This window comes from Malurus melanocephalus, unplaced genomic scaffold (genome assembly GCF_030028575.1).
Source record: "Malurus melanocephalus ecotype Western Australia unplaced genomic scaffold, MMel_1.1 scaffold_602, whole genome shotgun sequence".
Classification (NCBI taxonomy): Eukaryota; Metazoa; Chordata; class Aves; order Passeriformes; family Maluridae; genus Malurus; species Malurus melanocephalus.
Window position 1 is genome coordinate 12,393 of NW_026623834.1, and position 27,415 is coordinate 39,807.

The following is a 27,415-nucleotide window of genomic DNA, read 5'->3' on the forward strand; positions in this document are numbered from 1 at the left end:
GCTGCCCCTGTGATTGCTTAGTTCTTCTGGATACTTTGAGGCTCCAGCCTGTTTTTCCCTTGTGGAAGCAAACTGGATGCTTTAGGTATCAGACAAGCAATACCTCAGCATCATTTTCTTTCTTCTTCTTTGAGTCTGAATTTAACTGTTCTTGCTTTTTGATGCGTTTCTTTACTTTCTTGAGCTAATCTATTTAACAACTTTTTGGCCTCCCCTATAAAGTTTAATCCTCCCATTTTTTTTGTTTTTTTTTTCTTGGACTTTTTTTGGCACTAAATGGTCATGCCCTGCTTTTCTGACCATGCTTCTTGTGGTTCTTGCCTGGTTTTTCTGGATTTCTAAAGACAATTTTCTCTCCTTTCTCTAGGCAGCTCTTGCCACTAAAACTGGGGTAAGTGTTGTGGACTCCTAAATGCTGAGGACAGAGCTCTGCTGCAGCACAGATTTTTGACAGGGTGATGTGTGGGCCATCTACTTTGGGTGCCCAAACCTGGGCAGTGTTTAGTTCTCCTCTTGGCTCTGTATCTCCCACCTTCCCATAGCTGGAARATTTGCTGTTTCATCTCTTGGTGTCTCTCTGCCTTTCTGGCTCCAGCTTCTCTTTCAAGGGGTCATTACTCTTCAAACACTCACTTCTAACCAGTGTTTGTCAGGGGTGGTGAAGGTGAGCTGAAGCCTCCACTCTGTGAAGATCCTGCTGAGCCCCCAAGCCCAGCTGAGGGTGGTGGTGCTGGGGGCAGGAGAAGCCCCTGTTTGCCACAGGCAACCCTGTGCTGGGGCTGCAGCCCAGTGCCCTGTTGGTGCCTGGACTTGCCACCCTCTGCAAAACCCCAGACTGGCTCAGCCCACCCCARTGTCCTTCTCTGGATATCATTTCTGAGGTGTTTGCTGAGCTCGGACCAAACCCAGCAAAGGTTTGGCCCCTGGGGCTCCCAGCACCCTGAGGACTCAGTCACACATCCTTGGGCTTTGATTTCTCTTTGCCTTTAGCTGGTGCACACCCTTGGGTGGGGSATGATTATCATCACCTGAGTGAGCACTTGGACAAACTTCAGGTGAGACAGCTCAGGGACTGAATCTCAGGGTCTTGAGGCTGCCCTCACTGAATCTCCCAGGCCAGGTAATTTTAGGTCAGGCTGAATTTGGAGATGAGAGATCAGAGGATGCTCAGGAGATTGTTGGTAACTGATTCACAGCTGCTCCCTGCCTCTTTCACCCTTCACATGCCCGGAGCTGCAGAGGTGGGGAGCAGTTGTGGTTCCAGCATTGGAAAGAGAGGGTGGCTCTGGGTGGGCAGAGCCCAGAGCTGGTGTTTCCCACCCAAGAGAAGCCCTGTGGATTGCAATGTGTCAGAGCATGGGCAAAAGCTCTCATGCAAAATCTTGCAGGTGCCAAATTCTGCTGCTGGTGTTAAACCCCACTGTCCTTGTGGGTTTGGCACCAGCCTCTTGCTCCTCTCCTCAAACCCTTGTCCTGCTTTACCTTTATTGGATGGAGGCTCTCTTTATCTTTGAACAGCAAAACACATGGGAAAACAAGGTTGGGAGAGGATTGATCTCAAGGCTTGCTCAGGAGAGCCCAGCGTGCCCAGCAGGTCACACCAGCTGGGACCTGAGGCACATTCCCATCACTCTGGGACCCTGCTGTGTGTTTTGTTGGTTTCTGGACCTCTTGTTTTGCATTATGCTGTTCATGTGAACCATCCAAGCTTTTGGTTTGGTGGAAGAGAAGATGCCTGATGGACTCAGAGCCTGAAATGATTCAGGCTGTTGTGGTGACAGCATGAGCATGCTCTTGGTTTGCACATTGTAGCTCTTCTGAAAGGGGGTGAGGAGAGCTGTGTGCAGAGGGGACAGTTTAGGCAAGGAGAAGCCCACAGAGAGCTGAAAACCCAGCTCTGCTGATCCCTAAGCTAAGGTGCACTGCCTGGGGACACAAGGAGATGCCTCAGGAGTGCAGCAGRACAGCTCAGGAGTGCAGCAAGGAGCCCCTGGCACTGCTCCGTGCTCTCGGTTACAGATCCCCTCTGGCTGGGTGGGAGCTRACACTTCSTTTGGTTTTGTTTTCCAGGGCACCCTCGAAGATCAAATCATCGAGGCCAACCCAGCCATGGAAGCTTTTGGCAAYGCCAAAACCATAAGAAATGACAACTCCTCACGTTTTGTAAGCACTTCAGGGGGCAGGGAGCTGTGGGTGTTTGCGTGGGCTGGGTGCAGGGCTGGTGGCACTGAGGGTTTGTGCAGTGGAGCCAAAGGACGTGGCAGGGAGCTGGATCTGCTTCCTGGTGGGACTGGACTGCCAGGGCCAAGTTTTTGTGGCTGCATCAGTAAAGGRTGGCCCTGGTATCACAGGCTGTGGCTGGAGACACATCCCTGGCAGGACCAAAGCTGTCAGGGACAGTGAGCACAGCCTGGAGGCTCTGGGACAGACAGAAGTGTCCCTTCCAGGGAGCAGCATCATTTTTGCTTCCCCCAGCCTGGCTATGCTGTGGTTGCAGAGCTCCTGTGCCTTGGAGGCACAGCTGGAAAAAACCCTGAACCCACAGAGCAGGGGCTGTGGGCAGCCTCAGTGTCACAGGGCCTTGCAGAAGTGCTCAGGGGTGAGAACAGGCCTGGGGACAGGGGTTTATCTGCTGTCAGTGGAATTTCTGCTTGCCTGGTGTTTAAACCCTTGGGCAATGCTRTCTGAGCCTCTCCATGTTACAAACCAGAGAACTTCACCCTTTTGCAGAGCCCAGTGACCTGCCTGGTATTTGCAGAAGCCCAAGAAATGAGAAATTAACTCAGTTTCTAGGGGCTGATCATAACTGTAGCCAAGACCAGCACTCACCTTCCGTGTGTGTTTACAGGGCAAATTCATCCGCATCCACTTTGGTCCCTCTGGGAAATTGGCCTCTGCAGACATCGACATCTGTGAGTGGGGAGAGAACCCATCCCACTTTTTGGGCTCAACCCCAGGAAGGAACAAGCCTCCTCTGACCCCTCTGCCCTATTTCATTCCAGACCTTCTGGAAAAATCCAGAGTGATTTTCCAGCAGCCCAAAGAGCGAAGCTACCACATCTTCTACCAGATCCTCTCTGGGAAGAAACCAGARCTGCAAGGTAAGGCAGCCGAAGGTGCAGACAGCCCTGATGGCAGGATGGCCTGGATGCGGCCCCACACAGCTCTGTGGTCAGCTTTGGGGTCCACAGGAACAAGCAAATCCTGCTGACCGTGCAGGTTCTGCCCTTGAATGCTTTGCCAGCTGTGCAGGATCCTRGATTGGTGGGTAATTCAAGGTGGAGGGATCTCAAGAGGTCATCTGGCCCAGCCTCCATTATCCTCCCAGGATGAGAGKCCAGAGTAAAGCCCTTGCTGCCCTGTGTAGGAGTGGGGTCACTCAGGGTCTGTGTGCAAGGTGGGAATGTGCTTTGCCAAGCTGCCTTGCACAGAGTCCTGGTGGTGTGATGGGTGCAGCCCTGACCTCAGCAGGCTGGACATTTATTCATTTTTGGGTAGGGTGAAGTGTTTTACAGCTTCCTCTGGGCTCCTTCAGCCTCCCTAGTGAGATGACCTGCTTCTGGTGAGCTTGGAACCYGCTGCACCTCTCTCAGGGCCCTGGGGTGGATGTGAGCCCCAGGACAGCCCCAGCTGAGCTGAGTTTGTGCTGGGGCAGCTCTGAGCAGCCTCCTGGTGCTACATTAGCTCAGGAAGCCTTTCCCCATGCTAAAGGATGGCTGGCACTGCCCCTGGGGTGGTCAGCTCTTGGCTCAGGGCTCCCGAGCTTGGTGCTGAGCAGTACCTTATTAGGCAGATCTGGGAGAGCAGTAATCTTATCTGGAGTCACAAGGGCAYGGTGGCCACTTCTAAATCAGTCTGCAGCCAGGCCATGTCCCAAGATAGCAAGCAGGAGGCAAGCTCAGGAGAGGTGGGACCCATCTGAGGACCTCCCTGTGCTGGACAAGGCTGTTCCTCCCAGCTGGTGCCCTCTAGTTGAGGCTGGTGAAGCCTCCCTGCTGTGTCTGTGTGTCCAGGGCTGTCCCTTTGTCCAGGGATGTCCCCACYGGCCTGGCCTCACCCTGTGCATGTCACCCCTTTACAGATATGCTGCTGCTGTCCCTCAACCCCTATGACTACCACTTCTGCTCCCAGGGGGTGACAACTGTGGACAACCTGGATGACGGCGAGGAGCTCATGGCCACCGATGTAGGTGCACGGCCCAGGGGCCTSGGGAGGGCACAGCCTTCCTCTGCAGCTCTGGGGATGTGTCCTGCCTCTCTGGGTGTCCCTCTCCACATCAGTTGGGAATTCCCTCTGGTTTGTTGGTGGTTGTTGTGAGCCCACAGGACTCTGATCTCTACCAGTAGCCTCATCCAGGCAGGGAAGGGAGAGTAATTCCCTGCATCAGGAAGGGCCTGGAACACATGAGCACTTCCCACAGTGCCCATGAGAAAGAAGATCACAGAATCATTTAATTTGGAAAAGATCCCCAAGATCCCCACCTTGTCCCCAGCCCAGGGCACTGAGTGCCACATCCAGGCCTTCCTTGGACACCTCCAGGGATGGAGACTCCAAAMCTCCCTGGGCAAGGCCTGACCAYCCTTTCAGTGAAGAAATCCTTCCTGATTTCCAATCTGAGCCTCCCCTGGCACAACTTTAAGCCATTTCCTCTTGTCCTGTCTCTTGTTCCCTGAGAGCAGAGTCTGACCCTACCCTGGCTGCACCCTCCTGTCAGAGAGTTGTRGTGATCAATCAGGTCTCCCCTTGAGACCTCAGCTTGGAAAACCTCCTCCTTATGGATGCTGGGCAAGTCCTTTKGCTTTCAAATAGGTCTTGTGGGAGCTGGAGTCACATTCAAACCCCATGGACAGAATTTCTTGGTTGGTGCCCAGCAGACAGAGCGCCCTGCCCAGCCCCAGGACAGGGAGAGCACCTTAGGAGAGGGAGGGAGGAGGGCTCAGCACCCCCTCAGCATGGTGGATTTGCTCCATCTCCACTGCTTTGTGTCTTCTCAGCACGCCATGGACATCCTGGGCTTCAGCAACGACGAGAAATACGGCTCCTATAAAATAGTGGGGGCCATCATGCACTTTGGGAACATGAAGTTCAAGCAGAAGCAGCGGGAGGAGCAGGCAGAGGCTGATGGCACTGAAAGTGAGTGGGGCTCTGGGCTGGACACTCAAGGTCCTGTAAGGACAGCCTGGGTGGAGGTCAGTGACCCTGGTCCCAAGCACCCATGCTGCCTGAGGCCCTGCTGGAGGTGCTCAAAGGGCTTGGCCCTGAGCAGGATTATTTAGGACTGTCTCTCTGCAAGGTGGTCTCATTTGCAGCAGACTTGCCTCAGCAGCATCTCAGGGTGTCACACCCCAGCTGGGCTTYATCTCCTCCTGCCCTTCATCTCTTGCACTTTGCAGAATTCCAAGGATGAGAATCACAGAGGATGAGCAGGAGCTGCTCAGCTCACAGCCTGCTGAAGAGCAGTTAGGACACACACAGGCTGCAGAGCAAATGTGAAGGGTGAGGGAGACTTCCCAGCAGGTGGAAGGGTGAGAAGGGGGAGCTCTAGCAATGCCAAGTTTTCAGCAGGGATSCAGCAGAAATGACTACCTGGATCAGGCCTGGGCATGTTAACATTTATGAAGGAAAAGTTCTCTTTGTCTCAGGAATGGCAGCACAGGAKTTAGCTGCTCCCTGGTAATTAAATAACGAAAGTTTTGTTTTGGCAGTAATTTCCCTACAAAGGTGATTTTCTCACTRCAATCTGCTCTTAGGAGTTTATGAGAGACAATCACCTCTTCTGGTCAGTTCAAACTCACTGCATGCAAATTGAAATTTATACTGGAAAATGCACAGAGAATCCCAAATCAAGATGACACAAACCTGACAAGCACTTGATAAGGTGCAGCAGTGTCCAAACAGTAACTTCTCAGGCAGGAGGTTAGACTTTAAAGCATCATACTCTATCCAAGATGGGAAATCACATCAGATACTGGAGGAGACCCTGGAGCAGGTGGGAAAACTAGTGTAGTTAGCACTGATCATCATAAGAGCTGGTCATTATTTATTTTGGTTCCTTTCTGCCTTTCCATACTGTCCTGCTGGTTCCTCATGCCTTTGTGCTGCTTTCCAGGTGCTGACAAGGCTGCCTATCTCATGGGGATCAGCTCAGCTGACCTCATCAAGGGGCTGCTCCACCCTCGTGTCAAAGTGGGCAACGAGTACGTGACCAAGGGTCAGAACGTGGAGCAGGTGAGTGTGACAGGACAGCAGGACACGTGTCCCCTGCTCACACTGGGGTCTGCCTGCTCAGGCCCATCACCCACTGGGGCTTCAGTTCACTCTCTTGGTGTAGGAGGAGGCTCTGGAGCAGCAGGGGAAGGTGTAGCCACAGCTTTTAGCAGCAGAGAGGATGGGTGGCAGGGCTGGCTGATGGCTCTGCACATCGATCAAGGCTGGAGATTCAGTGCAGTGTCTTTGAAACGTGGGGAGTTTCAGCCAGAGGAGGGATTCCACTGTGGATGTGCTTCAGTCACACTCCTGTGAAGAGCTCAGCCCTGAAAAGTAGAAAACTCATCTGAACACTCATCTGAATTGATTCTGTGGGAGACTCAAATGCACCAAGAATTTATCTGCTCAGATTCCAGACACACCCCAGTGAGGAGCCCAGACCTGGCCTGAACAGTGCAAGCCAGTCCTTGAGTACAATTCTAGAGGACCTCAGCAGCTGGTGTGTTACCAAGGTGGGCTGTGGGCTCCTGCCAGGCACAAGGCTTCTGAAAATACCATTTTACAKTGAATTTACTTCCTAAAACCTTGGAGGCAAGATAGGCCGGGTAGTCAGGAACACACTCATGATAAACGTGAAAACTGATTTTGGAGCTTATACAGTAACCATGATCTCCTTGGGTCTGTCTGTGCATCCTTGGTGTGCCAGGAGGAGCTGTCTCAGCCTCTGGCTCCTGCAGGAGCAGGGAGCAGCTCATGGAGAGCTCTGGGGTTTGTCCTGGCAGGTGCTGTACGCTGTGGGGGCCCTGGCCAAAGCCACCTACGATCGCATGTTCAAGTGGCTGGTGACCCGCATCAACAGGACCCTGGACACCAAGCTGGCCAGGCAGTTCTTCATCGGGGTGCTGGACATTGCAGGCTTCGAGATCTTTGATGTGAGTTCTGCCGGACCCTGCAGTGGGTTTCTGGGGATTTGTAGGGACAACTTGGTCCCCTGGTGTTTGGGAGCTCTGTCTCCTTGAGGGAACTGCTTGCTTTGATGAGAAAATGAGCTCTTGTCTGAATTAATGTGTCTGGAGCAAACAGGCAGCTCACAAGGAATGATTTGACATTGCTGTGGGCACATTTCTGGTGATTCCTGGCTGCCTGCTCTGGTAGCAACACAGCTGAGCTGGGCAGGGATCCCCTTTCACACCCAGACAGAGCTCAGGAATGAATCCTTTCACATCAGGAGCTCCTTYGGGCTCAGACCTGCTTTGTTCTTGCAGTTCAACAGCTTTGAACAGCTGTGCATCAACTTCACCAACGAGAAACTGCAGCAGTTCTTCAACCACCACATGTTTGTCCTGGAGCAGGAAGAGTACAAGAAGGAAGGCATCGAATGGGTCTTCATTGACTTTGGCCTGGACCTGCAGGCCTGCATCGACCTGATTGAGAAGGTAGAGTGTGATCTGGGCAYAGGAATGGTTGGTTTGCAAAGGCTGGAACAGTGAGAGGAGCTCTGATACCAAAATTAAATTATTTCCTCTCCAGTCAGCGGCAAGTGCCCAAAATCATTTCCCACACACTTACAGCTCAGAGCTCCAGCCCACCAAGACCTTTCTGACACAAATTTTGACTTCATGAAAACATGAAAATTCTGTTCCTACCCACCAACAAAACCTGGTGCAGCCTTGTCCTCCAGAGAACAATGATCTCTACCTCTTTTTCCTTACCCACTTGCAGGCCCTCAGTGCCTCTTACTTGAGCACTTGATGATTCAGAGCAGTCTGTAGAAARTATTTCTACCATTGCATAAAGGAAACTCACTCTTTTTTGGTTTTTTTTGGGGAAAGGAGCAATCCTAGAGAGGGTTTCCCCTTCTCARCAATCTGTTGGACCTGGACAATGTCTTGCACCATGGACCTCCCACATCTTGCAGGCCTGGCCAGTCCCATGGCCAAAGTTTTGCACCTGGATGAGGATGGGATCTCCCCATCAGTGGCACAAATAATTCCCTGTTTTGGGATGGGGCACGGCCACACTGAGCTCAGTCCTCTTCATCCCCCCTTGTCCCTGCAGCCTATGGGCATCTTGTCCATCCTGGAGGAGGAGTGCATGTTCCCCAAGGCCTCTGACATGACCTTCAAATCCAAGCTCTACGACAACCACATCGGGAAGTCGCCCAACTTCCAGAAACCACGGCCGGACAAGAAGCGGCGATACGAGGCGCACTTCGAGGTGGTGCACTATGCTGGTGTGGTACGTGCCTGACAGCCCTTCCCAGTACCCACACCTTCCCCCCATGGGCACAGGGCTGTCCTGACCTYTCCTCCCTGGGGACAGGTGCCCTACAACATCGTGGGCTGGCTGGACAAGAACAAGGACCCCCTGAACGAGACAGTGGTGTCCGTCTTCCARAAATCCCAGAACAAGCTCCTGGCCTCCCTTTATGAGAACTATGTGGGCTCTGCTTCGGGTGAGGAACACCCTCAGCCCTGTTTTCACCTCTCTCTCTCCCCTCCTCTCCTCTGTGCCCAGCTGTCGGTTCAGCATCCCTGTCCCTGGCAGCCCGGGCAAAGGGAAAACCCACATTGATCCCCAAAATCCTRTGTGGGTGGGTGCTGGTTGAAGGGTTTGTGTGGGGCTGTGGGGGTGTCATGGTGGCCTTGTGACTCTGGGGTGTGTGAAGTGGTTCCTTTTGTCAGGAACTGAGGAGGAACACCCAGAGCTGGGTGCTGTGGGGGATGGTTTTGCAAAATCACCTCTGCATTACAGACAGCGAGGGCTGTGGAAATTTTGGGGGTATTTGGGGGTGTTCCTGAGCCCCCCCAAAACCGGGGAAAATGTCCATCTCCAAACCAAGCAGATGTTTTGCTGATGTAAGTAATGAATATTTCACTCCAACAGAGGAACCTCACAAGCCAGGYGCCAAGGAGAAGCGTAAAAAGGCAGCTTCTTTCCAAACGGTGTCGCAGCTCCACAAGGTGAGAGCCTGCCCCTCATCCAGGGCCATGAGGGAAACACACTCTGAGGGTCCCACTGGGAGCCCCACTGCCCTGCCAAGGCTCTTGGCTCCTTGCACCTCCTGGGGAAGGACCTGCAGAGCTCCTGAAGGATCACCACTAGGGAAAACGCCCCAATTCCCTCCCATCCCTGAGCAAGAGGCCTGTGCCTGGCAGGGTCCCAGCCCTGTCCTTGTGCTCCGAGGGCAGGACACGAAGCTCCAGGCTGGGAAAGCTCCCTTGGAGCTGGGCTCGTGCTGCTCCTGCCCATCTGATGCTTGCAGCAGCTCCTCCGCCTCTGGGAGAGCAGCAGTTAAGACTTGTAGTGATGTTTAGATAATTAATTACATGAACATCACTTTAAGTCTGTGCTRCTTCTCTCCTCGTTCTGGTCAGCGGGAAGGACAGCCTTTGGGCAGAAGAACATGGAGGAGGATCTGGCAGGTCTCTGAGCAGGCAGCTCCCTGTCCTGGGGGTGATCTGACCTGAATCACAGCTCAGGATGGCACACACCTCCATCCCACAYTCACCACAGGAGTTATCTGTCCAACCCAGRGCTCAGCTCACTGGAAASCAGCACAGGGGGATGTGTCCTGCCRTGRCAGCCTTGTGAGAGGRCAATGGGCAYGGCCCTGAGGYTGCCATGGCTCCAGGAGCRTTTGGRCWATGCTCYCAGGGTCACAGTGGATTTATTGGAGTGTCCTGTGCAGGACCAGGAGCTGGGCTGGATGATCCTTGTGGGTCCCTCTCAACTCAGGATATTCTGTGACTCTGTGACAGGATGCTTGGAGAGGGCAGCTCTGTGGCACAGCCCTTGTTGAGGGAAAAGTGTGACTTTCTTCATTGTGGACAAGTCACAGACCTTGGGGAGAGGTGTCTGTGGTGAGGAGTTTCCCCACAGTGATGGGGAGCTGTGGGAAGGTGTTCCCTTCCCTGAGCTGGTCCTGGGCAGGCTGAGCCTGTATGGGCAGGGAAGGCAGCTGGAAGGATCAAGGCTGGAAATGCCTTWGCCACAAGGAAAGGCAGAGCTGTGCCTTGGACACAAAAGGAGGCAGAGTCTGGATCAGCAGGGCCCTCGGGATGAAGCACTGTGGAGGTGCAGGGAAATCCTGCATTTCCTGAYATTCTCTGCCTGCAGCCAGTGTGGACACAGCCCTGGAACTGCAGGGTGCTGAGCACAGGAATATGCTCAGTCCTGTGTTCGTGGCTCTCCTCTGCAGCAAAACTTCACCTRCAAACACTTGGGAACCGTCTGGCTCCTCTCTGGCACAGCAGAACCTGCAGGTGCCACTTGGCCTCTCTGCCAGCCCAGGAACTCTGATCCTGTCCCAGGGCTGGGAATGTCCTGTTGGCAGCACAGCAGGAGAAAATTTCCCTTTTCTCGTGCCATAAGGGGCTCTCAGGGTTTCTCCCTCCCTGCCTGTGGGGAAAAGGGKCTGGAGACAAAGAGAAGTGTTATAGGGGAGCAGAGCTGTCCCCTCACCTGCTGTGTGTGCCCTGCAGGAGAATCTCAACAAGCTGATGACCAACCTGCGCTCCACCCAGCCCCACTTTGTCCGCTGCATCATCCCCAACRAGACCAAGACCCCAGGTATGGCGAGTGGTGGGCCTCAGAAGCAGCTCCAAGGCAGATGGCAGCAGCCTGCTTGGGAGTAGTTCCCAAAGCACTCACCAGTCTGACAGCCACAATCATATCAGCTGGTAAATTGATATGGCAGCAGTAGGTAGAGTGTGTAAAAACAGATGCCAGGGCATTATCTGGCCTGGCCCAGCATCTCTGTACCGATTTGGTGCTCCAAGAAAAATCAGAATTTGTGTCCCAGTCTGCCAAAGGTCCCTTGAGCAGGTTGCTGAGGATGAGATGGCAGCACTGTGCCTGGGTACAAGGGCTCACTTTAACTGGGCTTCACCTTTGGGGATGGGGGGCTGAGTGCCCTTGGAGACAGACACACATGGGAGCTGGCAGGGATTCTTGCTCCCACCTTCTCCCCAACTCTCTTCATGTTGCCACTGACCCCATCTCAGTGTGGGAACTCCTGCGACCCAGGCCAGTCTCTGCTGGGGAGAAGGAGCTTTGCCAGGCTCCCATTTCATCTGTGCAGACTGGCACTTGTGTAACAGCAGGCAGAGTGAGTCCTTCAGGCTGAATTCCTGCATCAGAGGCTGCAGCACTGGTGCTCAGCACAGACCTACAGGATGGGCTAACCCCCATGTCCAAACCACAGGATGTTCTCCGGGTTCAGACCCGGGCTGCAGCTCCATTTCCTCTGTTTTTTTGGGCTGACAGTCTGCTCTGTGTCTGTGCTCACCCCCAGGAGCCATGGATTCCTTCCTGGTGCTGCACCAGCTGCGCTGTAACGGTGTCCTGGAAGGGATCCGCATCTGCCGGAAAGGATTCCCCAACAGGATCCTCTACGCTGACTTCAAGCAGCGGTAATGCCCTCATCCTCCTCGCCCAGCACGTGTTTCCAGGGCAGACAGGCTTGTCCTGGCTCCAGCCTGCTCCCCAGCTGGTGCAGCACTGGTGTGAGCCCCCACATCCCCCCAGTGCCTGTCCAGTTTGGGATAGCGCTGCTGCTGGCTCTGGGGTGCCAGGCACGGAGAGTTTGTGATGAGCTCTGATGTCTGAGGTGCTGAATGCAGRGCTGGTGCAGGGAGATGGTTGTGAGGCTCAGGCCCTTGATCCTGGCTGGGATTTCTCTCTGCCCTTGGATGGATCCTTAATATTCTCCAGCTGGTCCCATTTATGCTGCTTCACTTGGGCCTGACCAGGCATGGTGAGGCCAGTGGCCTCCTTGCACAGTGTCCCTGATGTTCAGGGACTGAAATCTGTCAGGGCTCCCCAGTGCCTGCACCCCTGTGCCCTGGAGCAGCTGGTTCACACACAGCTCCAGGCAGCGGTGCAGCCACATGGCTCCAGCGGGACCTGGCGTGACTGAGGCTCTGGGATGATGATGGTGCTGCAGATCCATTGCATGGCCTCCCTCTGCTGTGTCCCTGCAGATATCGTATCCTCAACCCAGCAGCCATCCCAGAAGACAAGTTTGTGGACAGCAGGAAGGCCACGGAGAAGCTGCTGAGCTCCCTGGAGCTGGACCGTGCCCAGTACAAGTTCGGTCACACAAAGGTGAGAGCAGGCAGCCGGTCCTTGGGAGGGAGGAATTGTCCCTCCTGTTGTTCTCTGTGCCTGTCCTGCCTGGCCACAGTCCCGCTGCAGCCCTGCACTCTGCAGGGTGTGTGTGGCCCTTGAGAGACTCGGGAGGGCAGAGGGAAATGCTGGTTGGGAAGAGAAAAACCAGCCCTGAGTGGTCATTGCTGCCTGACCTCATCCCACCCATCACAGCAGCTCGTCCCTGCTGGGGAGCACAATGAGCTCAGGGCAGGGGATGAGTTTCCCTGTGCCTGTGCCGTGTGTGTGTGCACCTCCAGGGCTCCCTGGCAGGCTGGGGTACCCCTGAGCCCTCTGCCCTTCTGCTGGTGACCCCATTCCCTTGCCCACAGGTGTTTTTCAAGGCGGGTTTGCTGGGCTTGCTGGAGGAGATGCGAGATGAGCGTCTGGCCAAGGTGCTGACSATGCTGCAGGCCAGGATCCGCGGGTACCTGATGCGTGTGGAGTATCAGAAGATCATCAGCAGGAGGTAGAGTTGTGGGGGGAAAGGCAAAATTTTGTGTCTGCTTGTCCCTTCTGCACATGGCAGTGGGTTTGGCCTGTGGGGATTGCCTGTGCACRGCAGTGGTTGGTCCTGAGGGGTGGGGGCAGGCCTGGAAGAGCTCTGGCATGGCCCTGGCAGGGAGGATCTGGGTGTGGGGAGACTCTGGATTCTGCTGGGAGATTCAGAGGGAGTGAAGAGACCTGCAATCCAGGCCACCCCACCCATCCCAGCAGGGCCAGTACGGTGTGCAGACCGTGTGCCATTCACTCACCATTCTGAATGGTGTCAGGAGCCRTGTCCAGGCCTGTAGAAGCCAGGATGAGTGGTGAGGAATGCACACCCCTGACCATGCTGTGCTCGTATTCCCCCAGGGAAGCCCTCTACACCATCCAGTGGAACATCCGGGCCTTCAACGCTGTCAAGAACTGGTCCTGGATGAAGCTGTTCTTCAAGATCAAGCCTCTGCTCAAGTCTGCTCAGACTGAGAAGGAAATGTCCAGCCTGAAGGAGGAATTCCAGAAGATGAAGGAGGCTCTGGAGAAGTCTGAGGCTAAGAGGAAGGAGCTGGAAGAGAARCAGGTGTCCATGATCCAGGAGAAGAACGACCTGGCTCTCCAGCTGCAGGCAGTGAGTGCCTCACCCTCTGTCTGGAAGTGTAAAACCCGTGCAGGGTCCATGGGTGGAAGAAGGAGCAGAGTGTCCCAGATCCCTCCTTCAGCTTTGGGTGGCTCTCCCTCATTGCCACAATCTGTCTGAAATACAACCTAAGGCTGTGAGAGCTGAAATACTGTCACATCCTGGGGCTGTCACAGGGATTTGTGATCCCCTGGCACTGGAAAGGGTGTTCACCTTACAAGGGGGTGGGAGGGATGGTGGTGCTGGCTTGCCAAATTTTGTGCCATGTTTTCTTTCCTTCCTGTGGAAAGATGGAGCTGCTCTTTGGCCACGGTCAGTGTGAATGATTGTCCTGTGAACCTCGATAACGGGCAGTGACTGGAGCTGTATTTTTTGTACCCCTGAGCACCTGGGGTTTGCTCTGCCCTTCCACAGGGAGAGCTTCAGCTCTGGGCCAGGACAGCAGGGCTGAGAGCAGAGTCCTGGGGCGGGGAGTGAGTGCTGGCTCTCCTGTGCCTCTCCCAGGAGCAAGACAACCTGGCAGATGCAGAGGAACGCTGTGACCTGCTCATCAAGTCCAAGATCCAGCTGGAAGCCAAGGTGAAGGAGCTGATGGAGCGTGTGGAGGATGAGGAGGAGATGAACTCGGAGCTCACCGCCAAGAAACGCAAGCTGGAGGATGAGTGTGCAGAGCTGAAGAAGGACATTGATGACCTGGAGATCACCCTGGCCAAGGTGGAGAAGGAGAAACAYGCCACGGAGAACAAGGTGAGCGACCTCCCTGCAGGGCCTCAGTGCTTGTGGGGACACCAGGGAAATGGCTGGGACAAGGCTCCTGGGGTGGGGGACGTGGCACAGGGCAGAGGGGTGGGGGCAAATGGTTCTGGGCTGTGGCAACTGATATGGGGCATGGAACACCCACTGGTGGGGCCAGCCTGGCCAAGGGGACAGGGGCTGGCTGCTGGTGGGGTGCTGAGCTGGCCCTTGGATGGACTTTCAAGGTCTGGCTGGAGGAGCTTTGCACCCCCTCCCTCTGAGAAGATGCTCTCTATTTTTGGCCTCGCTGATCTAGGTTAAAAACCTGATTGAGGAGATGGCTGCTCTGGATGAGATCATTGCCAAGCTGACAAAGGAGAAGAAAGCCCTGCAAGAGGCCCACCAGCARGCCCTGGATGACCTGCAGGCTGAGGAAGACAAGGTCAACACACTGACCAAGGCCAAGGTCAAGCTGGAGCAGCAAGTGGATGATGTGAGTCATAGGCCAGTGACAATGAAGCAAAAGAGGTTTGAGTCRCATYTCCAGGAGAGCCCAAAGGCTGTCCCTGAGTGGGATTTGGAGYGTGGGATAGTTCCCAGATCCCTCTTTAATATGGCCARTATTTAATTGTTGAATAACGYGATWGACAAACTGCCCTGAAACAAGATGTGATCTGGGGCAGCTCATGGAGAGCAGTCCTGGGCTGAGGGAATGGGACTGGAGACCAGCTGGGAAACACCCCTGGCTCCCCGGGCTGGGTGAAATTCCCACAGCAGTGGGCACGGGTTAGGGTGGGGCTGCAGAGGGCCCTGTCCCTCCTATCCCATCCCCCTTCGTTCTCCAGCTGGAAAGCTCCCTTGAACAAGAGAAGAAGGTCCGCATGGACCTGGAAAGAGCCAAGAGGAAGCTTGAAGGAGACCTGAAGCTGTCACAAGAGTCTGTAATGGATCTGGAGAATGACAAACAGCAGCTGGATGAGAAGCTCAAGAAGTGAGTGTGACACATGCCCGGGCTCTGGGCTTGCTCTGCCCCTCTAAATGCAGCAGATGTGTGGCCTCTGCAGGGCTGCTGGACTGTAGCCCTGGGCACTGCTCTGTGGCCAGCCCAGGCACAAGGAGGGCTTGGTTTCCCTGTGCACTTTGCAGAGAGGATGAGGAGCTTGTGACAGACTCACAGATCAGGGCATGACAGACCTTCCTCTGTCTGTGGGGTACAGGATCCAACACATTGTGGGACCCCATCTGCAAGTGCAGACTTTAGTCATGTCCCATTCTCACTGGGGAGCTGGAAAACACCCTGGGAGCTTGGAAGGAAACCCTGAGAGCCAGCTGTCTGCCAGTTTGGCCCAGCCCTCCCTGTGAGCCTTCCATGAGCTTCTTCTCATCCCTGCAGCCCTTTCTGGTGTGGGTTTGATTGTCCTCTGGCCTGGGTGTTACAGTGCAGGGAAATTTAGGAGCCAGAAGGAYCTGTCAGGACAGTGTTTGTCTGACCAGAGGCTCTGGCTTCTGTCTGTGCAGGAAAGACTTTGAAATGAGTCAGCTGAACTCAAGGATTGAAGATGGGCAAGTGATGGAGGCCCAGCTGCAGAAGAAGATCAAGGAGGTCCAGGTATGGTGGGAAGAACTRTTCTCACAGCCTGGGAGACTGAAATTTCCAGATGTGATGGACTGGGGAATCAGCATGGGTCAATGCCTCTCTGAGCACAAGGGTATCTCCTTGGAAAAGGAGTGATGGGAAAAGCTGGCATGGGCAGCAGGAACCAAGCCCTCTGCCAGAATATGGTGGGTTGAAAATTAAAGAATGAGCTATTGGGATGAACACTAGCACCAGCCCGAGGAACAGCTTCAGGACATCCTCTGCCCAAAATAAAACCTTTAGTCCAGTGCCCAAGCTCTGAAAATCCAAATTTAGGACGCTGATAGGCTTCTCCCTGTCAGAGACAGGTCCCCACCCTTGTGGAAGTTCCCATGAAAACAAGCCCAGAAGTCAGCACACTGACCAAAGCCAAGGTCAGGCTGGAGCAGCAAGTGGGTGATGGGAGTCATAGGCCAGTGATAATGAAACAAGAGAGGAGGTTGGAGTCACATCTCCAGGAGAGCCCAAAGGCTGTCCCTGAGTAGGATTTGGAGTGTGGGATAGTTCCTGTCCCTGATGGCAGGGACAGAGCACAGCAGGAGCTCCAAACATGYTACCAGGGAGCGCCAGGCCCACCTGCCTCCCCAAACAGCACGAGACCACTGGCTTCTTGCTTCCCATCAGCAGCAGAGACACTGCTCTGCTGTGGAGAGCAGAGATGCCCAGCTTCACCCAGAGCTCAGAGCCTTCTGTGTGTGTGCAGGCGCGCGTGGAGGAGCTGGAGGAGGAGCTGGAGGCTGAGCGAGCCGCCAGGGCCAAGGTGGAGAAGCAGCGGGCGGAGGTGTCGCGGGAGCTGGAGGAGCTGAGCGAGCGGCTGGAGGAGGCGGGCGGCAGCACGGCCACGCAGCTGGAGCTGAGCAAGAAGCGCGAGGCCGAGTTCCTGAAGCTGCGGAGGGACCTGGAGGAGGCCACCCTGCAGCACGAGGCGCTGGCCGCCGCCCTGCGCAAGAAACACGCCGACAGCGCGGCCGAGCTGGGCGAGCAGATCGACAGCCTGCAGCGCGTCAAGCAGAAGCTGGAGAAGGAGAAGAGCGAGATGAAGATGGAGATTGACGACCTGTCCTCCAACGTYGAGTACATCACCAAGAGCAAGGTGGGTGCTGGTTCTCCATAGGGGTGGTTGGTCTCTCCTGTGGGTGTCAGTGCAGCTGGTGCAGTGTGCTTGACACATCCGTGTCATGAGTGGGACAGCTGGAGGTTCCTCTGGATCCTAAATTTCCCTGCACTGTTACAGCCAGGCCAGAGCACMATCAAACTCACACAGGAAAGGGCTGCAGGGTGAGAAGAAGCTCATGGAAGGCTCACAGGGTGGGCTGGAGTGGCTAAACTGGTAGACAACTACCTCTGAGGGTTTCCTTCTGAGCTCCCAGGTGTTCTCCAGTTTCCCAGCACACCATGGGATGGTGTCTCAAATAGCTGTTTGCCATGGCCAAGTCCCTGTTTGACTCACAGTTTGTCCCTGTGTCACCACAGGATAGAAAAAGTATTGTTATTATTAATAATAATAATAACAACTATTATAATAGTTATTTATTATTTACCTCAGATTTATTTCTTTTGAAGAGTTTGGGGATGGGATCCTCAGCAGCAAACTCTGCCAGGCTGGAGTTTTTTACCTCCAACATTGGCAGAGCCCCCAAAAAGAGCAGCAAACAGGGTTTGGGGGTCCTTGTCTGGAGTTTCCAGTGGGGTAGAATTCTAACCCTGCTGCTGGGTCAGGCAGTGACAGAAAGCAGTTTTATTTAGTGCAGACTGGGGACCGAAGCTTAAAATTTACTATAATTTATTAAAATTTACTACTGTTACTATTATTTAACATTATTATAAGATATATTTATATATTTTATATATTTATTATTGTTGTTATTATATATTGTTATTCTATTATTATATTGTTGTCCCATCAAGTCTGGAGGCTCTGGGAAGGCATTTCCTGTGAGTTTGGCTCACAGCTCAGCTTAGAGGCACGAGAGCTCTGTCAGGCTCCTGCTGTTTGCTCTGCGTTCCCGTAGGATGTGCTGAGCGGGGCAGGGAGTGCTGGGGTGGGGGAACCGAGCTCTGTGAGCAGAGCTGGGCTCAGCCAGGCCGTGCTTGGTGCCTGCAGGCCAGYGCAGAGAAGCTGTGCCGCACCTACGAGGACCAGCTGAACGAGGCCAAGGCCAAAGTGGACGAGCTGCAGCGACAGCTGACGGACGTGAACGCCCAGCGGGGCCGGCTGCAGACCGAGAACGGTGCGTGGGGACCTGACCTGGCTGCTCGGGGTGTCGGGGTGGGCTCTGTCCTCCTCCTCCCACGGAGGGAACTATGGTGGTGCATCAGGAGAGGCTCCTCACTGACATCCTTTGCTTTTAGCTGAGTGCACCTCTGCCCACGGCCCTTTGCCCGGGTGGGGATACAGCTGGAGGGCACAGGCTCTGGGGAGGGTGGGCTGGTGCAGATTGCAGCCCTGCAGCCCTAAAGGAGCTGTTCTGGCTCTGTTTGAACCCAGGAGAGCTTAGTCGGCTGCTGGAGGAGAAGGAGTCCTTCATCAACCAGCTGAGCCGTGGCAAGGTCTCGTTCACACAGAGCATGGAGGAGCTCAAGAGGCAGCTGGAGGAAGAGACCAAGGTGAGGTTCCCAGGGTGTGGCTGATCTTTGAGTGATGCTGTGGCAGCTCTTAACCTGGGAAGAACAGCTCTTAACCTGGGAAGAGCAGTTCCCTGCTGCTCCTCTCGGTCCTGGTGCCACAGTCCCTGTCCTGGAGCCCGGGCTCAGCTGCTGCTCTCCCTTCCTCAGAGCAAGAACGCCCTGGCCCACGCCCTGCAAGCGTCCCGGCACGACTGTGACCTGCTGCGGGAGCAGTACGAGGAGGAGGTGGAGGCCAAGAGCGAGCTCCAGAGGAACTTGTCCAAAGCCAATGCTGAGGTGGCCCAGTGGAGAACCAAGTACGAGACTGACGCCATCCAGAGGACTGAGGAGCTGGAGGAAGCCAAGTGAGTTCCACGGCATGAGATGGTTCCCTGCAGGTGGCAACTTTCTGTTCAGCAATAGGGGTCCCCCACACCCGGGGTGGCACAGCTGGATTTGGGGCTGTGGGATGGGGTGGCACTGGGGCAGGGGCTCTCCCAGACCCAGGGTGGCACAGCTGGATTTGAGGCCATGGGGCAGAGTGGCACYGGGGCAGGGGCTCTCCCAGACCCGGTTGGCACAGCTGGATGAGGCTGTGGGGCAGAGTGCCACCAGGGCAGGGTGCTCACCCCGGTGCCATYGGCAGGAAGAAGCTGGCCACACGGCTGCAGGAGGCCGAGGAGGCYGTGGARGCCGCCCACGCCAAGTGCTCCTCGCTGGAGAARACCAAGCACCGGCTGCAGACCGAGATCGAGGACCTCTCGGTGGATCTGGAACGCGCCAACTCGGCCTGTGCYGCCCTGGACAAGAAGCAGCGCAACTTCGACAGGATCCTGGCCGAGTGCAAGCAGAAATATGAGGAGACCCAGGTGGAGCTGGAGGCGTCGCAGAARGAGTCRCGCAGCCTGAGCACCGAGCTCTTCAAGCTCAAGAATGCCTTTGAGGAGTCCCTGGACAACCTGGAGACCCTCAAGAGGGAGAACAAGAACCTGCAGGGTATGACAGGRGTCAGGTGCTCCCCCTGGGCTGTGCCCAGAGTGCTGCTCCTGCCCTGTGCTCGGGCATGTGGGGTTGGGTCCCTTGTGGCCAGGAGAGGACCTTGCTGCTCTGCCCATCCCTTGGAGATGGAGCAGAGAGCAGCTGAGAGGAGATGCCAGGGTGTGTCCTGCCCTCCTGCTGGGGACACTCTGGGATGACAGGCAGAGCCCCGTGGCTCCTGTCCCCACATGGCTCCTGTCCCCACATGGCTCCTGTCCCCATGTGGCTCCTGTCCCCACGTGGTCCATGATTTTCTGCTGAGCGCCATGGCTGTTGTGTGAGTGTCACTCTTGGACAAACAGGTCTCCCTGGCTCCTTGATGCCTCTTCCATGCTCTCTGCTCTGCCAGACTGCAGAAATGTCCCCAAGCACAGCCTCAGCTGCTCTCCAAGGGGTTGAGGGATGTCGACTGAGCCCGGGCAGGGGGATGGGGACCTCACTTGTGTGGGGCTGGCCCCACCACCTTCCTGACCAAACTCCTTCTGTCCCTGGCAGAGGAAATTGCTGATCTGACTGACCAGATCAGTCTGGGTGGCAAAACCATCCATGAGCTGGAGAAGGTGAAGAAAGTGCTGGAGAGTGAGAAGAACGATATCCAGGCAGCTCTGGAGGAGGCTGAGGTGAGTCCTTGTTTCCCACATGTTCCTGCTGCCCCCAGGAGCCGCTGGCCCACCCTGCAGCTCAGCTTGGGTGCTGCTGGGGGTGACAGTCCTGAGCCAGGCTGTAACCCCTGGGAACCCCATTCATGGGGGTCCTGCAACCCCTGAGGCACTGGGATGGCTCCAGCTGCCCTGCCCCACAGCAAGGGGTTGGGGGACAAGGCCAGGCTGGGGTGGGGGGCTGGGGAGACCCCCCTCCCAGGAACCACCTTCCCACGGCTGAGCTGTGTCCAGGGAGCCCTGGAGCACGAGGAGAGCAAGACCCTGCGCATCCAGCTGGAGCTGAACCAGATCAAGGCTGAGATGGATAGGAAGCTGGCGGAGAAGGACGAGGAGTTTGAGAACCTGAGGTGTGTGGGGTGAGGGGATGGGCTGGGATGCGGTACGGGGGCAGAGCTGGTACCTGGCAGGGTCACCCTGGGCTGGGTGTCCCCAGGGGCCGTGGCTGACACACAGCCTGTCCCACAGGCGCAACCACCAGCGCGCCATGGACTCCATGCAGGCCTCACTGGACGCCGAGGCCCGCGCCAAGAACGAGGCCGTGCGGCTGAGGAAGAAGATGGAGGGGGACCTGAACGAGATGGAGATCCAGCTGAACCACGCCAACCGCCAGGCCGCCGAGTTCCAGCAGCTGGGCCGCCAGCTCCAGGCCCAGATCAAGGTTGGGACAGCCTCGGTGCCATCCCCGCTGCCAGCCCGGCTCCCCGCTGTCCCACTGACCCCACGCTGCCCCTCAGGACCTGCAGATCGAGCTGGACGACACCCAGCGCCACAACGATGACCTGAAGGAGCAGGCGGGGGCCCTGGAGCGCCGCAACAACCTGCTGCTGGCAGAGGTGGAGGAGCTGCGGGCRGCGCTGGAGCAGGCGGAGAGGAGCAGGAAGCTGGCRGAGCAGGAGCTGCTGGAGACCACCGAGAGGGTCACCCTGCTCCACTCCCAGGTGAGGACTGCCACGTCCTGCGGCTCCAGGAGAGCCRGGAGCCTGGCCAGCAGAGGGGCCACTGGTGAATGACCAGCCCCGGTCACACTGAGCCTGCTGTGTGTGCAGAACACGGGCCTGATCAACCAGAAGAAGAAGCTGGAGGCAGACATCTCCCAGCTGAGCAGCGAGGTGGAGGATGCGGTGCAGGAGTGTCGCAACGCCGAGGAGAAGGCCAAGAAGGCCATCACGGATGTAAGGGAGTGGTGGGGACTGTGCTGTGTGTGTTGAGAGGGGCAGGAGGAGAAGGGAGGGTCTCACTTCTCCACTGAGGCCCTGGTCTGGCCGGGCCTTGCTCTGATGTACCCCTGCTCTTGGCCTCACAGGCAGCCATGATGGCAGAGGAGCTGAAGAAGGAGCAGGACACGAGCGCGCACCTGGAGCGGATGAAGAAGAACATGGAGCAGACCATCAAGGACCTGCAGATGCGCCTGGACGAGGCGGAGCAGATCGCTCTCAAGGGCGGCAAGAAGCAGATCCAGAAGCTGGAAGCCAGGGTGAGAAGGCAGGGGCAGATCCCCGGCTGTGTCCTGTAGGAGCTCACTCCTGGGGCTGCTCCATCCCTCTGGGGCCAGGTGATGCCTCGGAGAGAGCAGAGGACCTGCCAGCCTGGGCCCAGCTGAGGTGGTTTTAGCCTCTGCTCTGGCTTCTTTGAACTGGGAAAGTGGCTTGTCCTGAGCTGGGCTGGCACTGGTGCCTGGAGCCGGGTACTGAGGCTGGCTGTGCCCTGCAGGTGCGGGAGCTGGAGGCAGAGCTGGATGCGGAGCAGAAGAAGATGGCTGAGGCCCAGAAGGGCATCCGCAAGTACGAGCGCAGGATCAAGGAGCTGAGCTACCAGGTACAGACACAGCTCCAGCCCCGCTCCAGCTGCACCTGGCACACCTCTGTCTGCTCGGCCTCTCGTGGCACCCAACAGTAACCCTGACCCTGGGCATGTTCTGGGCACTCGGTGGTGAATGGCAACAGCTGCTCAAGCTTCTCCCTGTCAAAATATCCACGCTCTGCTCTGGGTCCTTCTGCTCATTTCCAGCACCTCTTGAGCTGAGTGGTGGGATGGACACAAGGGGGGAACCAGGGATGGATGCTGTGACACCATTGTCACATTGGGGTGGTGGGGCAGACTGGGACTGTGTTTGTGACCAGGCACTACTGGGACTCCAATAAAGGTGGGGGACAGGTGGACCCTGAGGGGACGGGGCTGCTGGGGTCTGGCTAAGGGAGACGGGGCACTTGCAGGCTGAGGAAGACCGGAAGAACCTGGCTCGGATGCAGGAGCTGATTGACAAACTGCAGAGCAAGGTCAAGAGCTACAAGCGCCAGTTTGAGGAGGCAGTAAGTGCCTGTCACTGCTCTGGGACAGGGGACAGGGCTGTCCCTCCCTGGGACTGCCTGGCATGGCTGCAAAGGGCCATGAGAGGGATGGGGGGGGGGGCTCAGAGCCTGCTGAGCCCCGTGCCCCAAGCACCCAGCCCTCTCTTGTCCGTGCCCAGGAGCAGCAGGCCAACTCCAACCTGGTGAAGTACCGCAAGGTGCAGCACGAGCTGGACGATGCTGAGGAACGCGCCGACATTGCCGAGACCCAGGTCAACAAACTGCGCGCCCGCACCAGGGACGTCACCATCTCCAAGGTGGGCACRGCTGCCTGGGAGCAGGGGGAGCTGGGCAGGGGCTCCTGCCTGCCCTGGGGCCAGGGAGTGCCCACACAGCCACAGCCACATCTGCYGTGGCACTGCCACCTCAGCTCCCACTGCTGCTGCGAGCTGAAGGGTGCCTGAGCCCTCCCTGCCTCCAGATCCAGCTCTCACCAAAGCACTTTTGGGATTTTTTTCCAGCATTAGGAGCCCGGCTGCCTGCCCTGCCCTGTCCCAGCTGCTGCTGTAGGTTGGAGGAGAGTGGCTGCAACAGTCACCGTCAGCTTTGCACCGTGTGAATAAATGTAGATGTGGCAGGACTGGCTCTGTTGTGTSTGTCATGGGGTAACCAGGGCCGTGGCCTCTGCTCCTGGGCTCTTTGGGAATATCCTTCRCAGGGCAGGGGCAGGAGCACAGCCCTGTCCTGCCTCTCCCAGCTCTGTGGCTCTGGCTTGGGCTGGGCTTTGGGAAAAGAGCCGTTTCCTCATCCCTCCCCACCAAAACACATCTCTCAGCAGCACGGGACCAGAGCTGAGGTGTGAGGCAGAACAGACTTTACCCTGAGGACATGAAGCCCCCCAGTACAGCCCTGCAGGGTGTTACAGCTTTGGCACAGGCACTGCAAAGAAACACATCTCCACTCATTTCTTTAAAATAGATTTCTTTAATAGTTTTCATTTAATATGTTTATTTGYAGTTAGCAAATTGGCATTAATCAGGGCAGCACAAACCTCAGACCCCACGGGGACAGTGCGTTCTTCCCGAGGTATTTGTTAGTGCCAGGGATCCCACCTCCCTCCCATGCCAGCGCCTGCTGCCACCTCCACGGGCTGGCCCCTCTCAGCCTGAGCTCCTGAGGCATCTGGCATGGACAGACATCCCAAAGCATGGACAGACATCTCAAAGGAATGTTGTCCCACTTAGGATTTCCTGTGTACGCTGGGCACAGCCTTTTCCCTGGAGCCCAGCACACTCCACCCCACAGAAGCTGCCAGGGTTTTCTTCCCTGTGCCTTTCTCTGCCAAATCAGCCCAAAAGCAAAGCCCAACCTGTGCTCCCAGGCCTGGGAGGTGCCCCAGGGATGGTGTGGGCTCAGCTCAGCTTCCCCCAGACCCACAGGCAAGGACAGAGGCAGAAGGACCCCAAACTGTCTTTAAAACACAGAGAGGGGAGTGAGAATGTGCAAGRATACAGCAGCAATCAGTGGATGCACCAATTAACTACACTATGGAAAAGGCATCCCTTAACTTAAAAGCCTTTTAATTTGAAGCATTTATTTCAAGTGTACATCTATTACAGTTAAGAAGCAAAGATACACCAAAACCACAAATACCCAAGAACAAAAAAAAGTACAGATGAGAAAGAAATGAGCTGAGAGGAGGGAGGGGCAGGGTCGGGGTGACCTGGTGAGAACAGAGGTGAAGCTGCTGCAGTGAGGAGCTCCCCGGGGTCCCCTCACCAGAGGGACACCAGGAGCTCCTGCGAGGCTCCAGTTTTATGCACAAGCTCAGCAGCTCTGACCACCCTGTGAGCCCACAGTGGGACACYGAGGTATGGGAGAAGAGAGAGGAGAAGGGAGATGTTCAGAGACAAGTCCTGTCCCTGGGGATGGAGCCTCAGGGTGGGGTTCATGCTGCTGCCAACTRCGAGACAAAAAGCTGCAGCTCTGGGAAGTCCTCACCCCCTGGGTGCCTGGACAGAGCTGTAGTCATCTCATCAAATAAATTAGAAAAGGTTAAAAAARTTCAGAGGTCTGTTTCAAAACTTTGTTTTAGCTGTTGCTGCAAGACATGTTTTTGACTTAAATGTAGTGGCTTAAGTGTAACATATCTCATTCCTGGGTATCTGAATGTGTTCGAGCAACATGGTGTCGGTGAGCAGGCAGGGCAGGTTTGGCAATCAGGACTGCCAAAAGCCCATTCCCCCTTTCCCAACATATCCTACAAAGTTATTTTCAACCAGGAGTGTTTATTCCTACCATTTAACACAGTCTGATTAAAACAGATCCAGGAAAAAATGGACATCTCCAGTAAATACTGCACTGCAAGATTAATGTGTGTGTTGATATTAAGAACTGAAAGCAGAGACTGACATAAGACTTCCAGGCATAGCAGGTTAACATCAAGAGCAATGGTCCTGAAAAGGATTTTAAAACCAGATTAATTACCCAAGAAGGGACAAGCCGCAAGTTTAGAAAATTAGAACATTTTAATGCTAGCGCTCCGTGAAAAAGCCAACCCCTGTTGCAATTCCACCACTGCTGAAATGTCTCTGTTCTCCAGCACTGCGAAACGCCTCCAGATGGGAAGGATCTGCAGGAAGGACAGMAGGAGCAGAGGTTCTCTCCTAATGCACAGGTAGATTTAGTACCAAACGGTCCAAAAGGAGATGGTAAAGAGGTGACTGGAGCTGGGACTCTCAGGAATTAAAAGCACACACACCCACACACACCCATGCTCTAACCAACCCCAACCCCCCAATTCCAAAGCCCAGTGGAAGAGTTACACCTGCACCGAGTCCTCGTGGTGGCTTTGCACGTGGCTGGTGGGAGGCTCCTGCTCAGATTGGCTCCTTGGACCTCACACTTGGAGGGCAATTGCTGTGCTTTTTGATTTGCTCATCCTGGCAGCCTTGAGAGAGCCACACCTCAACTGGCACATACAGAGAACACTCATGTCAGCAAAACCCCTGCTGCCCAGCCCTGACAGACTGGCAGAGAGGAAAAAAACAGTACAGGCTGGTTTTTGCAGGTGATTATTTTTATCCCAGAACAACTGGAAGATACATCCCTGAATGCGTTGCCCAGAGAGCTGTCCGAGTGTCGGAGGTCAGAGCTGAGGGCCGGGAGGGGCTGGGGTGGGACGATGCTCCGTGGCTCCGAGCTGCACGCACACACTACACAGCGTATCCCTGAAAATCCCCGGGCTGGAGGGACTCTCCGAGCTGCCCGTCAGAAGCCGGGGGTGGGAATCACTCCTCGGAAAAGTCTCTGTCAATGTCCATGTACGCCTCGTCGATGTAGCTGACTATGGCACAGGGGGACGTCCGGTCCGGACTGAGCAGTATCGAAACAGTCTCTTTCCAGTAGGTAAAACTAATACAGGAGCTCTGTGGGCACAGAGAACAGGGTGGTCAGTGGGGGACAGGGCACCAGCTCGAGAGGGAACACCTCCCAGAGCTGAAAATCACTTCTTGTTCAGCCCGAGCTGCCCAGCCCCACGCTGTGACCCCCACTTTGGATTCCCCACTCCGCTCTCCCTCCCCAGGCCTGCAGCACAAGGGCTGGGTGCTGAACGGCTCCACCCTACAAGCAGTCTCCCAATATGCAGTTCCACATAGGGATTCTCAGCACCTGTGGCAGCTGCAGCCCTGCTAAAAGCAGCACGGGGTGACCCCAACATGCCTGCCTGGGCCAGTACACCCAGCAATCCCAAACTTCTCCTTTGCTGCCCACTCCAAACAYGCTGGTCCCTGTGGTGCTGCAGATAAGCCAATGCTGGAGGAAGCTCCCACTCCTGAGGTGACACAGGGGTAACAACCCTCCCTGCTCACATCCCCCCTGTGTTATTCCCTGAGAGACAAAAGGTCACTACAGCAGCCCATCACCAGATGACACATCACCCACATAACTGGATGACTGGCTATTTCTACCCACAGTGGCCCAAGACACGTGGTGATGTGCAAACACACTGCAACTCCAAAATTCAGCAAAGGATTCTGTCCTGCCTTCCCCTCCCTGGCCATCCTGCCAGCCCTGCCTCTCCATCCCACTCAGAACTAGCAGGGCCCACTTCTGTGTGCCAGAGCCAAGACCTCGGGCTCTGTGTGCAGGGAAACCAAAARCCTGCCTTGTGCTAGGCTGACTCTGAGGTGTGAAAAGCACTACAGGAGTTACACTGGGAGCAGAACYTCCTCCCTTCTTTCCCTTCCCAACCACCCACCCCGCCTTTTTTGGGGGACTGGCAGACAGGTGCTGCTGTGATTGACTCCTGCCACCGGAAGAGGGTCACATACATTTTCTAAGCAGGTGCTGTCTTTATCCTTGTTGAGGTAATGCTGCTGCCAGAATCGCAGGAGACTGTGGAAGTTGTTCAGGATGAAGCCAGGGTATTTTTCCGTGTATTCCATCTGTTGCAAGGTGCGCAGATAAAAAGGGAGCTTTTCTTTCCTCCGGGCCAGCATGAGGATAACTAAACTTGTGTTCAAACAACTGACATTTTCCTGGAAGTAAAAGTTACACAGCAAAGAATATAAGTATCAAGATACTGGTTGTGTGCATGTCCTTATAAAATAAACTTATGGAAAGCACACAGTCCAGGTGTTCTGCACACAAAAGGGAAACCAGGCTCCCCCCTGCTCCCAGCCCTGCTCCCCATTCCAGGCCCAGGAAGGCAACTGCAAAGTSACTGTCAGCTCTTTACCTGTGTGAGTGTCTGTACATGGATAATATTAATGAGACGGAAAAGGAAGGACATTCTCATGGACATCTGGGACATGTAGGACAAGAGGCGGCACTCGGACAGGACCTCTGCAACTGCAGCAAGAGGAGAAACACCATCACCASGTGCTGAGGGCTCAGACACACTGATCCAAGCACCAGGGCACTCACATCTGGTGCTTGAACTTTCAGGGTGGCATTTCCTTGTCTAACC

At 55.5% G+C, this 27,415-nt stretch overlaps 2 protein-coding genes across 2 annotated transcripts in view; one reads left to right on the plus strand and one right to left on the minus strand.

The window, feature by feature from the left end:
* MYH7B (myosin heavy chain 7B) overlaps window positions 1-23,156 on the plus strand; it is a 28,023-nt gene extending 4,867 nt beyond the window's left edge. Inside the window, exons 7-42 of the mRNA XM_057383018.1 lie at window positions 1,578-1,649; window positions 2,071-2,163; window positions 2,849-2,912; window positions 3,003-3,101; window positions 4,082-4,185; window positions 4,995-5,133; window positions 6,110-6,228; window positions 6,990-7,139; window positions 7,473-7,643; window positions 8,266-8,445; window positions 8,530-8,662; window positions 9,094-9,170; window positions 10,692-10,779; window positions 11,504-11,621; window positions 12,192-12,315; window positions 12,690-12,826; window positions 13,213-13,468; window positions 13,982-14,224; window positions 14,529-14,705; window positions 15,058-15,203; window positions 15,731-15,821; window positions 16,552-16,941; window positions 17,953-18,079; window positions 18,337-18,455; window positions 18,624-18,820; window positions 19,102-19,451; window positions 19,989-20,113; window positions 20,387-20,502; window positions 20,621-20,813; window positions 20,890-21,093; window positions 21,202-21,327; window positions 21,459-21,629; window positions 21,866-21,970; window positions 22,369-22,464; window positions 22,623-22,760; window positions 22,965-23,156. Coding sequence (XP_057239001.1) covers window positions 1,578-1,649; window positions 2,071-2,163; window positions 2,849-2,912; window positions 3,003-3,101; window positions 4,082-4,185; window positions 4,995-5,133; window positions 6,110-6,228; window positions 6,990-7,139; window positions 7,473-7,643; window positions 8,266-8,445; window positions 8,530-8,662; window positions 9,094-9,170; window positions 10,692-10,779; window positions 11,504-11,621; window positions 12,192-12,315; window positions 12,690-12,826; window positions 13,213-13,468; window positions 13,982-14,224; window positions 14,529-14,705; window positions 15,058-15,203; window positions 15,731-15,821; window positions 16,552-16,941; window positions 17,953-18,079; window positions 18,337-18,455; window positions 18,624-18,820; window positions 19,102-19,451; window positions 19,989-20,113; window positions 20,387-20,502; window positions 20,621-20,813; window positions 20,890-21,093; window positions 21,202-21,327; window positions 21,459-21,629; window positions 21,866-21,970; window positions 22,369-22,464; window positions 22,623-22,760; window positions 22,965-22,970 — 5,244 coding nt within the window. The 3' untranslated portion in view covers window positions 22,971-23,156. The remainder of the gene's footprint in view (window positions 1-1,577; window positions 1,650-2,070; window positions 2,164-2,848; window positions 2,913-3,002; window positions 3,102-4,081; window positions 4,186-4,994; window positions 5,134-6,109; window positions 6,229-6,989; window positions 7,140-7,472; window positions 7,644-8,265; window positions 8,446-8,529; window positions 8,663-9,093; window positions 9,171-10,691; window positions 10,780-11,503; window positions 11,622-12,191; window positions 12,316-12,689; window positions 12,827-13,212; window positions 13,469-13,981; window positions 14,225-14,528; window positions 14,706-15,057; window positions 15,204-15,730; window positions 15,822-16,551; window positions 16,942-17,952; window positions 18,080-18,336; window positions 18,456-18,623; window positions 18,821-19,101; window positions 19,452-19,988; window positions 20,114-20,386; window positions 20,503-20,620; window positions 20,814-20,889; window positions 21,094-21,201; window positions 21,328-21,458; window positions 21,630-21,865; window positions 21,971-22,368; window positions 22,465-22,622; window positions 22,761-22,964) is intronic.
* Window positions 23,157-23,431: 275 nt separating this feature from the next.
* The window catches only part of TRPC4AP (transient receptor potential cation channel subfamily C member 4 associated protein), a 34,236-nt gene continuing 30,252 nt past the window's right edge, over window positions 23,432-27,415 (minus strand). The window contains exons 17-19 of the mRNA XM_057383016.1: window positions 27,185-27,297; window positions 26,778-26,984; window positions 23,432-25,871 (exon numbers count right to left, since the gene is read on the minus strand). Of these exons, the coding sequence (XP_057238999.1) occupies window positions 25,734-25,871; window positions 26,778-26,984; window positions 27,185-27,297 (458 nt within the window). The 3' untranslated portion in view covers window positions 23,432-25,733. The remainder of the gene's footprint in view (window positions 25,872-26,777; window positions 26,985-27,184; window positions 27,298-27,415) is intronic.